Source organism: Carassius carassius, chromosome 13 (assembly GCF_963082965.1).
Source record: "Carassius carassius chromosome 13, fCarCar2.1, whole genome shotgun sequence".
In the NCBI taxonomy this organism is placed as follows: domain Eukaryota; kingdom Metazoa; phylum Chordata; class Actinopteri; order Cypriniformes; family Cyprinidae; genus Carassius; species Carassius carassius.
Window position 1 is genome coordinate 2235870 of NC_081767.1, and position 13503 is coordinate 2249372.

General features: G+C 39.0%; 1 protein-coding gene across 1 annotated transcript in view; it reads right to left on the minus strand.

Annotated features, from left to right (window-relative positions):
- LOC132155829 (G protein-activated inward rectifier potassium channel 4-like) overlaps window positions 1-11467 on the minus strand; it is a 34211-nt gene extending 22744 nt beyond the window's left edge. Inside the window, exons 1-2 of the mRNA XM_059564544.1 lie at window positions 11236-11467; window positions 179-261 (exon numbers count right to left, since the gene is read on the minus strand). Of these exons, the coding sequence (XP_059420527.1) occupies window positions 179-241 (63 nt within the window). The 5' untranslated portion in view covers window positions 242-261; window positions 11236-11467. The remainder of the gene's footprint in view (window positions 1-178; window positions 262-11235) is intronic.
- Window positions 11468-13503: the final 2036 nt, after the last annotated feature.

Below are 13503 nucleotides of genomic sequence, written 5' to 3' on the forward strand. Positions count from 1 at the left end.
CTGGACTGAACTGCTATTTAGATGGGTTAATATATTAAAAACATGAAATAAATCAATTAATTTATAATTTGTAGTCGTATTCTAAATGCTGAAGCTTTGTTTTTCTATTCCTTGGTTACAGTATATTCCTTATTACTGAAAATTACTGAAGTTTAAAGGGATATTGGGGACAACTGACCTCTCTTGGAGTCACTCCTATTTCCATGTCGTGGTCCATGTGGACGCGAGAATCTCCTGCCATCCTCAGCTTCGACTGCAAACCTGAAATGGACAGATAACACAAAAGAAGAAATTAAAACAAACATTTGAACATTTTATGATTTTAAACATGTTTCCAAAAGTAGTACTTTTAATGAGGGGGAAATACTGAATGATCTTTAATGAATGCTCATTCAGTCAACCTTGGGATTTACCACTTTAAGCCTTGATACATTACCATTATCCAGTTCAGATGGATAAATGTCATTACATGGATTTATTGTGCCCTATCCGAATATTAAATGTTTTTTTTTAGGATTACTACGGTTTACAGATTCACTCGAGCAAACAAGGTGCATTCAAAATCAGGGTTCATCTGACCAGCTAATATTTCACTCACTGTCTCACCCTCCCAATTAGGTGAGTAAACATATTTATTATGTCAGACACCATGGGGAATGCTGTTCAACCATTGTTGTCTGACTCTCTAATGGACAAACAGGAAAACTAAACCTGACTCAGGTTCTCACATTAAATAGAATGTCTTTTTACATGTGACATAACATGACTTTGCGATGGAGCAAGCCACACACACTCAGACACTTTTAGGGGAACATCTTTGATGGTTACTTGAAGGATTAAATCAAAGCTCACAAGGGAAATGCACTTTCTGAGTGTGTGGATTGAGTTTAATTTGTGCCTAAAACAGACTGGCAGTCTCAGCTGTTCCCTGCTCCCTAAAGACTAACTGCATCAGCACCGTCAGGCCATGAAAGCTGCTGCTGCTGTCTCCATCATCCAGTCAAACCTTCCCTCATACACATAGAAGAAACGCCAACCTGGGTGAGCACCTCTGTGCACTCCTCGCTGCCTCCGGCAGCTCACTATCTCCATTCTGACACATTTAGTGTTCACCTGTCAAATCTATCGAGCCAGCCTCTGAGCAGGTAGGGCCTGAACAGAAAGTACTGCTGTAGCGTAGGACAAAAAGAAGCACATAGGCTCGGTTTCAAAACCTACTGAGCTGTCTTGCGGTTTACAACATCCAAACTGAAATGGAATCTCATAAGTAACTGATTTGCAAAGGTCTGTTGAGGGCAGCATCTCTCATAATTGACTTCAACAGTGTCTGCTGTTAGCATGTCGCTAGGCTAGCGATAAGATGTTACAAGCCTAAAAAATAGACTCACACAAATATACTAGAATTGGAAATAGTCCATTTTAAATTAATTCTAACTATTTTATTGAAACCTTTCTGCATTTCAAAAGAGTTGCAATAAAGAGTTTCTCAACTCTGGATAAATTAAATAAAATAGAAAACAAATGAAAGAAAAATACAAATTAGACAAATGAAATGTTGATGGTGTCCCAACAAGTTCCTATATTCACTAGATTTTGGAGGAGAGCTGTAGACTACATCTTACTGTACCTATGTTTTGTTTCCATTAACGGATCTTAGGTGTGGAAAACTGGATTTTGGTTCGTTTAATTTCAGATGTCATGACATGGTGCATTAAGCAATGATTCAGCTCCAGATCCTAGTCACTCCCACACTGCACCTGTGCAGCTGTTGGTAATGTCATCATCTATGCTAATCGCTTACATAAGGTGCCTAATGACAGTGATAAAACTCCCATGATCCCAAACAGCTCATCTGCAATTTGCTAGGCATGTGCACTCCTGTGTTCTGAAAGCTGCTTAAGATAATAGTTTAATAACTTTCATACAAATAATGGCAGATTTTCCTCTAAAATATAGTGTAAAAAGAAAGAGAGTAAAACCCAGAAAGAGAGAGTGAAGCCTATTTAGATGGATATTTTACAAATCCCCCACTGCTTTTTCCATTAAAAAAAGTCCTTAAAATAGGCATTGATCAGTTAGGAGGGTAAATCAATGTAGAGTAATCAGGTGAACTGATTACCACAAATGCTGTTGCATATTTCTATTCCATGCCTAGCAATGGCCACACACATTTTCAGGGCAGAGAAAATAACCCTCATGGTGGGGGAATGAGATAATCATCACCTTGTAGAGTTAAACACACAAAACCTGCTGCTGTATTGGGCAACAGCTGATCTCTGGATAATTAGTGCATCCTAGAAAGAATCCCTGTTGCAAAACAGCTAAACTCAACAGTAGCGAAGATTTCACAGGAATTGGAGTCCAGCCTCACTGGAGATTCGAGTCCTTTGTTTGACCCGTGTTCTTATTTGTCTAATTCCACTCTACTGCAGTGACATCACTCATCCCTATTTGCATGGCCCTGCTTGCACGCAGATGGCGCGTCAGAGCTGCTATCCACTCAGGAATACAGTGTTGACTGACAGGTCTGCAGTGAAAGGGCACACTGACGTGACCTGCATCCGAGATGCACATGGAGAATACATCACAGACAGACAGCAGGCCTCCTCAATGTCCCCTCCTCTGCCATTTCCACATTTTATGACAAAACGGTCCCTGTTACATTTGACTTTGATGGTTGCATGCTGGTGAGGTGAGCCAGAGCAGAGTCTGTTCCCTCCTGCTTATCATGCAGTTCTGAAGAGGTAACAAGCTCCTTATCAAGCTTTTAGAGTAGCATGCTTTTTTGTGATTTTGGAATCTGGTTGCTAGCCAGACAGGGGACACAGCAGAGAGAGCGAGAGAGAGAGAGAGAGAGAGAGAGAGAGACAAAGACACAAGCTTGCATTCAATGATTTTGGTTCTGGTTCCTTAATCTCATCAATGATTCCATCAATACTTTTGAGTAAGAAATGTCTGGGGGAAAATGCATAAGAGATAAATTTAAAGCAATATAATTTATGCACTTCAAAATGTCAAAATTATGCATTTACTTTTATTGACTTTTAACAGCATAGATGCACACAAATAAATACAGCCTAGCAATAAATAGAACATGGATAAAGCTAACAAAGATAATTAATAATTTTAAACCAAAACTATGGTAACATTTAATTGATTTTATTTTTATAAAACATTTTAAACTACACGTAATTGTGAGTTTTATGATCCTTAAGTTCTACATAACACATCTGTGTGCTGTGGGTCTATACATTTTATAAATTCACTAAAAAGAACCAAATCATAAGTAATTCATTTGGGAATCAGCAAAGCGCATTTGCTTTTGATTCACTAAAAAGAACCAGTTTATATGAGTCATTTGTTAAATTATCAGACTACTCTGGTCACAATGAGAACTGACTCCTCAGAGTCGTAAGTTTGGGAATCTGACTTACACTAGTTATGCTGTAGGTGTTTTTTTTTGACTCACTAAAATGAACCAACTGATGAACCAATTGAATCATTTGTTTGGGAATCATACATTCAGTATGACTCAGTAGCGGTAATCAGTCAAGGTTTCTTATACGGTGTGCTGTTTAAATGAATGGATTAATGCATGCATGAGAATTGTTAACAGAGCATAATTCTGGCGCAATATTTTAATGGTGGAGAATGCAGGCATCAGGTTTGTATAGTGACGTGTGGCTGTCAGACTGCTGTAATTGCGTAATTGCACTGTAAAAATTCTACTCTATAATTTGCTGAATTCAGCCTCTTTTCACAGACATAAGTGATCTCTTTTCAATGAGAAAGACACTACAGGCGTGCACTTGTATCAATACTAATTAGTGTTTTAATGGAACGTTTGGTGCGGGGTTCAGCTGCTGTCAGAGTTCCTCGCACATGATCTTACCCCTACATTATTGCCTCAGAGCAGATCAGCGCAGCGATCAGGGAGACACTTAAACTGCTAAACCTGCACATTTTAACCCCCCAATAAATAGGAACGGCTGGTTTATTGAAAAGAGAGACATTTCCTGCAGTGTCTAGGGAATTGCCCATGTGTTGTGTCAACACACTGCGGTACCAGTGATGTCCAACAACTCGATCTACTCAAACACATGGGAAAGTAATGACTGGTGGGGGAGGAAAAGAGCACACACTGCAGCAATGCATTTTACTACTCAGATACGAGTCCATTCATCCATGTCCTGCAGTCATGGGTCGTGATTTTACCTCTCTTCCCTTTTTCTATTGTAGGAGTAAGCAATTCTCAAGAGTCATCAAAACAAACTCAGGCAGACTTTTGAATAGTGAAGACATACCGGAGCTTTCTCCTTAGACTTTCCACCTTAGAATTTCTGTAGCTGTGTAAAATTCACACAGTCAATGCAGTTTTCACAGCTGCCTACACTCTGAACACACTCTGAAGCTGAAAAGTAAAAAATAAATAGTTCATATGGAATACCCTGCAACATTATGGTGAATTTATAACATGTACTGTATCTGTTTCACTGTAACAGACACATTTTATGTTTTTCACAGGTCCTTAAACATTTTGCCACAAGTTTTGCCAGTTTTTCATATAGCATACTTGTCAACGCTTTTTTTCGTACTTTGCGCTTATGGAGCATTAATCTTCGAAAAGTGCACATGAAAATAATTAAGTTTCATGAAAATCCGGACACACCACTTACTCTCACCACATTTAGTTTTGCTATATTTTGTGTGCAAAGACTTGTGGGTGAATTTCCCTCTGTACTCCCGATGAAATATCAACACACTCTTTACTGATGCTTTCTGCACATGCACTGCACATATACGCTTTCTATTTAAAGGGATAGCTCAGTGAAGGATGAAAAACTGTCATCATTTACTCTTCCTTGTGTCCTTCAAAGCCCACATGATTTACTTACATCTGCTAAACATAGAATGAAAGATTATGAAGGCTGTTTTCCATGCAATTACCATGAATGGGAACTGAAGCTGTCAAGCTTTTAAAGGGCACCATGGAAGTATTAAAAAAAGTCATCCTTTTGACTTGTGTGCTGCATTCATAATTTTCAAAAGCCAAATGATACATGTATGTGGAACAGACAAAAGTCATTATATTTAGTGTAAAATATAATACACAAACCAGGGACAAGTTTTATAACACTTTCGCATCCTTTTGAAGCTTGAGAGCATTCACTTTAGTTGCAAGGAAAATAACAACCACATATTTTTTTTAATGCCTTCTTTTGCATTTAAAAAAAAAACATACTGGGAATTAGATGAAGGTGAGTAAATCATGTTAAATTGTATATTTTCCTGTGCAATATCCCTCCCAAACTGGAGGGACTTTCAGGTGTATAGTAATATTTATAGTGCATAGTCATAATGTATACAATTTTAAATAAAAACTATGGAAAAAAAACACTTATTTGAAAAATGATATATTTTATTTGTTTACCTGTGTGTTGTGTTACCATTAACTCAAATCAGAGAGCTGTAAACATTCAATCTAAGGACTAGAGTTTACTTTATAAGAGATTTGAATATACAGTACTCTCCGTTCAGCATCAATGTCGTCGCTGCAGCATCGTCTCTGGTGTAATTGTGAGTGTGAATGTGTGCGGACGTGCATGTACGCACAGCAGAGAGAGCGGGATGATGGCTCGGCCGTCTATATCTGAAACTGTTATGGCACTTTGAGGTTAGTCGGGGCAAATGAGTTAAAATGCCCCTGGAATGAACAGCATCCAGCACGGCTCGCTGCCAGCATTGCATTCACTCGCCTGCGTGTTTGTTCAGGCATTCAAGTGTGTATTAACATCCCTATCACTCTGAATGACACCAAGCCTTCAAGCAGACATCCTGACCACACTAAGAACAGTTAGCCTAATGAAAGGAGTGCATCTCATCCTATCAGTGACAGGAATAGCAGTGGCTGAAACTAAGTCTTTGGAGCATTGGCGCCATGACAGCGACATTCCTCATAGTCCTACACCAACACAAGTGATGCTTCAGGAAGTTCACATGGGCAGCCAAATCACACCCACTCCAAAAGGCTTTATAGGGTGTGTGTGAATGCATACATCCCTGGTCCAATGAAACTCAGTAAAGAGCGCTAACAAGGCCGTGCACTCTAGGCTGTCCTTACTGGATGTGTATGTGTGTGTTTGCGGGGGTGTGTTTGTGTTAAGTAGAGAATAAGCTCTTCAACACCCTCTCCTGTGTTTATCAGATGGCCTGTCAGCTTCCTGAAGTGATTTGAAGCATCGAGTCTGCCAAAGCAGCCATCGTGTTCGAAGTGCCCTAATTAGCATTACAGAATCACTGCCTCAACATGACCACTTAAAACACCTTAAGTCAGGGTCTGTCAATATAGTGGAGCACAAGCAGAAAATGCTAAATCTTTGATATCTAGATCTGATATCTGGGGAATCTCTGGAAATAATCAAAATGTCAGCACACGGGAGATGATGACTGCGCAGGAGAATCGAGCGCGTTCACTTGCAGGCAGATCCTCCTGAAGACAGGCCATCTGTTCTGCACAAACACTCGATACTGGAAATTCAAATCCTTATTCACTTTATTGAGCAAGGAGGTTTATGCTATGTATATGATACAATTTGTTTGCATTTCCATTGATGGGTTAATAAAAAGGAAAAAGTGGTAAGAATTAGGTTCTATGTGTTAAGATTAGCTTAACTTAGCTATCTATCTATCTATCTATGTGAATTCTGTGTTTCATACATTGCTACACTATTATAAAAGAGGCAATGGAGCTTTTTGACATGCACAATTTCGTTGTGATCATACCGTAAGACTTTTATTGACCTTGACACAAAATTTGCATGTTTGCTGCACCGCTTGAGTCTTAAAAGGTTTTTACAAGAAGGTTTAGAAAAATTGGATCAAACAGGTCTGAACCAAAAAAGTTCAGTTGTTGCTTGACTGACACAGGAGATACCCTAGTGGAATTGAAAAAAGCACTTTAAATACTTATAAGTAATGAAAAGGGCCAGGTGGTATGATGCTCCATTGACTTCGAAAGCACCACAGAAAAAACACATCTGATATTTGTAATTTTGCAGCAGTGGCCTGAGTATGTAGTGCTTCATCAATCTGAAATTGATCACCTTCTTGACTTCTGAATGACAGAGATGCAAACTCACACACACATACACACTGCAGTCTTTCACACTTCTCCTTGTCTCTTTGCTTAACAGTCAGAGACGTCCTATTTATTGAGTTGATTCGATGCTACTAAACAAAGTGGCTGGAATATTTTTATGGTGTTTGCTGAGATGTTTCTCCAAGCTCAAACTTTTGAACTTATAAATCAATGTATGCTATATTTAGCAAAGGCTTGTGCTTGTTTCTTTCAGATAAACATCAGATGTTCTCTTATTTGTTGCAAATGCAAAATCAAGGCCTGAATGTAACTACAAATCTGCCATTTAGCCACGCCTCTCGTTCCTTCATCTTCCCTTTTCATTATCTGTTGTCGGCTTTTATTGCACACCGTCAGACACCCACCCACACACACACACACACACACACACACAGCCCGTAAGGCGTGCTGTGTTTATGAGGCAGAAGGTAAAGGAAGGATTCTTCATTACAGAGTGGATCGGAGGATTTGTTTTACGAGAGCTGGTTTAAAAGATGTGGCAGCATTACTTTCCGCTGTATTGCTATTGTCAGCTCTATATGTCACAGAACTGTGGTCACATTCGGTGACAGGCTGGAGTGTAAAAAGACGATCTACATTCAAATGTGATGCTGCATTCACGTATTTGAGAATTATCATAACTCAGGGATTCAACACTGAGCTCTTCACATCCTTAGACTCACAAATGATTGGTTTCTATGGCAACACTCGTAACACCGAAAGGCTTCAAAATACCAAATTACTAAATGAAATCTATGTTAATGAATACCTTGATACTTCATTGCGAAAAATCTAAGAACGAACAGTGTACAAATTTTTTGCCGTTTGAATACCTTTAACCGTTGGAGCTGCTGTCATTGGGGTTTAACAAACATATCCAACATGCCATGTCTAACAAATATGTGCATGGTTAATATCCATAAACTTCTGTAATTGAACTTATCAAAGCTGTTTAATGAGTTATATTTTGTATCTTTTATTTTGTAATGTCTTAAAGGTCTAGTTCTTGTCTTTTATTTCCTGATTTAGTTTCCTTTGAAAGGTCTTTAGTCTTGTCTTATGATTGGTTCATGGTTTGTATATACATTATAACGCTCATGTTTGATGTGTAATGATCATGATTATGTTTCTGTGGCTCTTCTGATTGTCTTTATGTTTCTAGTTTTTAGGTATTTAATGTACTGTATTATTAAGACCGTTTCTTGTTCTTCTTTTTTATCACAACATCACAGTTGGTCAGCAGTAAATAAAAATACAAAAAAAGTTAATATTAAACGATTTCACTACTTTGGTTTGAGCGCCTTTTTTGTCTCTGGCTAATATTTGCTAAAATTCTCAAAAACTATCAATATATTCCAGGTGTTTGTTTTTACAAATGTTGCATGCAAAAAAATTGTTATGACAATATTGTTAGTATACTGTAACAACAACAACAACAACAACAATAATAATATTAATAATAATAATTATATATATATATATATATATATATATATATATATATATAATATTTTGCAATATTTCTTTACCAAAAGGTAGTTCCTCAATGGCATCATCTTTCAGGAAGCGATATCAGTTGATGGGAAAACAACAGAAAAAACATCAATAACTGCAACATATTATATGAATTCTATGATTTTTAAAGGTATTAGTAAGTATTACTGCTAAACATTCTGTACTGTTTGATAATATTATAAATTTTACAATTATGATTGTATATTTTGACTGACAACTCAAGCTATTTATTTATTTTGTTAGTCATCTTTTTTTCCCTCTCCTATAAATAATAAACTTTACCTTAAATCTTAATATAAATTAATATTAAACAAATATGTTTTAATTAATATATTACTATTGAAAAAAATAGTATACATCATATCATGAATGACCAAGCATAAGATATAATCTCAGACCTGTCCTTTAAACCACACAGACATTCAAAGCGTACAGATCAATGCAGCAGGAAATAGAATTCCTCTCAAACCGCAGCTGACAAGACAATATTCTGAATGTATTAGACTGAAGTTTTATCTAATTATGACTGAGCAGATGGATTGCGCTCGAGGACTTTCCGGCTTGGATCTTACCTAACACAGTGCAAATGGAACCTGCACTTTGGGAGCAAATGAGGTGCAACTTACTTCCATCTGATGCACGTCCACACGCACTTTCACGCAAACACAGTTATGTGTGCACATCATACAAAATCTATTTCTTTAAGGTAACCCACTATCAAATTATGTGGGGGAACTTCACATCATGAGATCAACTAATAATTGAGTCTTCAAAAATGATTAGCCTATAGAATTATTGCTTGTGCTAAACCATGACTTCAGAGAAACATATTTTTGCTGCACGACCAGGCCTGCATGTGTGTTTTTTTTTTTTTTTTGTGTTGTCTTTGCTTAATGTGTCTAGTGCTTAAGCGATAGTTTAGTCAAACATTTCAAATCTGTCATCATGTAATCATACTTGTGTCATTCTTAGTACAAATATGAACTTATTTCTTATGTGGAACACCAAATTAAACTTTTAAATAATGTACTGGTCGCTCTTGTCCATGCAGTTACAATGATTAAGAGGATTTCAAGCTTCAAAAAGAACAAAAGTATAATAGAAAAGTTCATTTCAAAATGCACTATATTCTGAAGTCATCAAATTAATATGAGTAAGTAACAGAATAAACTGTAATTCCACTTTAATTGTAATTGTATTGACAATAGCAGCAAAAACCTTCCCAATTTATTATTTTTCATATATTCCATAGACAAATTCCAGTTTAAGGGGGTACATAATTTGCATTTTGGCTAAACGATACATTTAGTAAGTCACACTGATTTATAACTTCTATTGCTGAGTGCATGACAGAACTGGCAGTTGGTAATTGAGAAAGGCCTATGGTGTGACGCAGTTGTTTTGCTCCGAGTTAAGAGAATTGTCATGAAGTTAATGGAGTCAAAGGTCACTCCATCAGAATCAGCCGTGCCATGGTGACCAGAGACTTGAATGACGTGTATATTTGGACAATTCTGCAAATTAATTAGGCTAAATGCTTTGCCTGCATTTAAGATGTATGTGTGCAGGTCAGGCTTTGCCTATATTGTAGGGAACAAATATCACCAAACGGATAGTAAAACCTGAAAATCACCTCCATTGCAGCAGCAAACAATCCCAACGAGGAAAAAACGTTTAGTAAACATACTAAAATATATTAGGGAAACTCTAAAAGGCTGAGAGTTAAGTTTAAACACAGGGTTAAATGATATAAAATATAATTAGCTCAGTATAGTGCATGCATTTGCATATTGTTTTTAGTTGCAACTGCATGTATATTTAAACATAACATGACTGTATGTAAAGTGAAACCATACAGCAAATTTCTTACATTTTCCATTATGTATGCAAGCTGCAAGCAAACTATATGAAAAATTCACACTCATTCCCTCTCCTTGAAGCAACGATTGAGCTAGCTTTTATTATTTCCCCCTTTATCAAGCAGTTACTGATTTGTTCTGTGCTTTTCAGCAAAGAGTTATCTGGAGACCCAAAGTATGACAGGACAAGAGAGGCTAGACGGAGGAAAATCTCTCTATGTGAGCGGTTTGTAGCTGCAGCTCCAGGCGAGATAACTGATACCCCTATAACGAAGACTCAGAGAGAATCGATATGACTCCCACCAAACACCAATGACTTTTCTCTCTGAAAGTGTGCACCCGATAACATTCGATTGCCACATACACTCCTGCACATGAAAGCACATGCAAACTCTCTCCTGCACACACGTGCATGCACACATGCAACCAACAGGCTTGCGAAACTGCGATGCACTAAAACACGTGTCCGCTCTTTAACCCGGGAAGGCTGACAAAAATGCCACCTCACATGCTGGAAGGCATTTAAGATCCATGGCAGCGTTTGCTGTCTCAATGGGACAAGGGTTGCCTTTGGGGTAATCCTCTCTCTCCCTCTCAGAAGGCTCCTTCTCATGAGTGACGGATGATATAAAGACCACCGTTCGATGTTGATTGCATGACACAATCGCACTCAGCCGGGTAACGGATATTCTAACCCCCATTCCTCCCTCCCATCAGACTTACCTTCATTCGAGCGCAGAGGTAGCTGTGCAGTGTCAAGGGAAGCATGTTAGGGCAGCTGCGCTCTCTTCTGAGTCCAGCTTTGATGTGCTCATCTCAGCTGCCTCACTGACTTTGTTCACACAGTGCTCCTCCACCTCCTTACCTCGCTCTCTTGGAAGATGCGAGTGAGTGAGAGAAAGAGAGAGAGGGAGGGATGTGAAAGTGAGCATGAGAGGATGTTTCCTCCCCCACAGCCCCCGCTTCTCCGTCTCCCCTCGCAGGATTTGTCCTTTTCGTACTTGCATGTGCGTGGAAGCATCCTAGTGCGTACTGAGGTTTATGCAACTGCATGAAAAGATTTGACGAGAGAGAGAGAAGGAATCTAGACATGCCTGATAATCAATTTCTCTCATTTGAAAGCATAAGAATAGCCTGGGGGTGAGATACACCACAGTGCAGTAGGGAAACTGGAAGATACTGTATGTACTGAAGCAGAGAGGAGGCACAGGGGGACTGAGTGAGATAAAGTTGGACATTTGCTTGTTGCCCCTCTGCAAGGTCATCAAAACAGTGAGCAGATGTTTCGGGAGCATTGCATCAAGGTTAAACATGTGTCCGTCTACCCACACACTTCCAACATGCGAATAAACACTGATTCATGACTCTGCAGTCTCCCCACACATGAGCATATGTAGTCGCACATGATGTTAATACACATTATCTGCCCAACTGCAGAAGATTCTGCAGCTTCTGTTGTATCTCCTGACTACCAGCCTACATTTCAGTGTAGGCATGATATGGACTTGAGGTTTGGGTCCCAAATGGGATCCATATCAGTTAATCTTCCCCTGTCAGATGCATATAAGATATTCACATGGACCGATTCAAATAGACATGTCAGTTTGGGGTCCAAACTTTAAGGCCATTTCCTGACCTTGATTGGACCTACCATGAAATGTTAGCTGGGAATGTCAAACCTACAGATGCAGTAATTGATTATAGTTGCCATTGGTGTAAAAGTCATCATAATGGTGCAGGGGGCCCTGAGACTTATGCATGGGCCCCTTCTTGAGATATAATCCATCCCCCTTGAAAAGAAGCATGCTGAGAGGGACAGAGAGCTGGCGGGGATCGCAGGATTACCCCATCAGTGTCCTCTGTCCAAATGAGATGACAAGCATCTGCTCCTTTTCCATGATGCCATGGATCTAAAATATGTGAATAAACTCGGATTTGCAGTCTCCCCGCACATAGTCACTTACAATTTGTTGTAAAATGCATAATCTGCCCATCCTCAGGAGATTCTGCGGGTTCTATCTGTTGACTCCCAGCCCACATTTCAGTGTTGGCATGATTTTGGATTGAGTTTCGGGCCCCAAATAGGATCTGTATCAGTTAATTGTCCTCTGTCAGATTCTATAAGAGATACATGGTTCAATTCAGATGGACAAACCCATTTGAGGCCCAAACCTTAAGCCCATATTGTGCCTACATTGAACCCACCATGAAATGTTGGCTGAGAATGTCAAACCAATGAGTCCAATATTGGATTACGATGGCCATAAAGGGCATCCCAATGGTGCAGGGGGCCCTGAAAACCTATGCCCCCCTGACTTACCATCCATCCCCTTTGAGCAGGAGCATGCTGAGAAGGATGGAGAGTGGGTTTACACCTGTACCAGCATGTGTCTGCTGCTTATATTGCCATGAATCTAAAATGGCTTCCAGCTTGAGAATAAACTCTGATTTATGACTCTGCAGTCTCCCCACACACAAACGCACGCAGTCACCTTTGTTGTAATACACATCATCTGCCCAACGGCAGTAGATTCTGTAGCTTCTATTGGATCTATTGACTCCCAGCCCACATTTCAGTGTAGACAAGATATGGGCTTGAGGTCTGGGCCCAAAATAAGTAGACAGGATTGGTATCAGTGAATTAGCCCTAGTCAGATTAATTTGGGCTAATTCAAAAAGTATCGACATGGATCCCATGGACAAGCCCGTTTTGGGTCCAAACCCCAATAATTTATCATGCCCATATTGGCCCCACAATGTAAAACCACTGAGTTTAGTAAAATATCACAATGGCGTAAAGAGTGTCTCTCTAGCGCTGGGGCCCCCAAAGTTTATTTGTGGGCCCGGTCCTGAATATCCTGACTTAATTTGTGCTGTTTTACTCTTCATAGAAGCAGCAAATATTCACTTTTTACACACCTTTTAATGTTGCACACTGTTGCATAAATTCATTTACACAGGAATCCAACTGCAGAAAACAATATACCACAT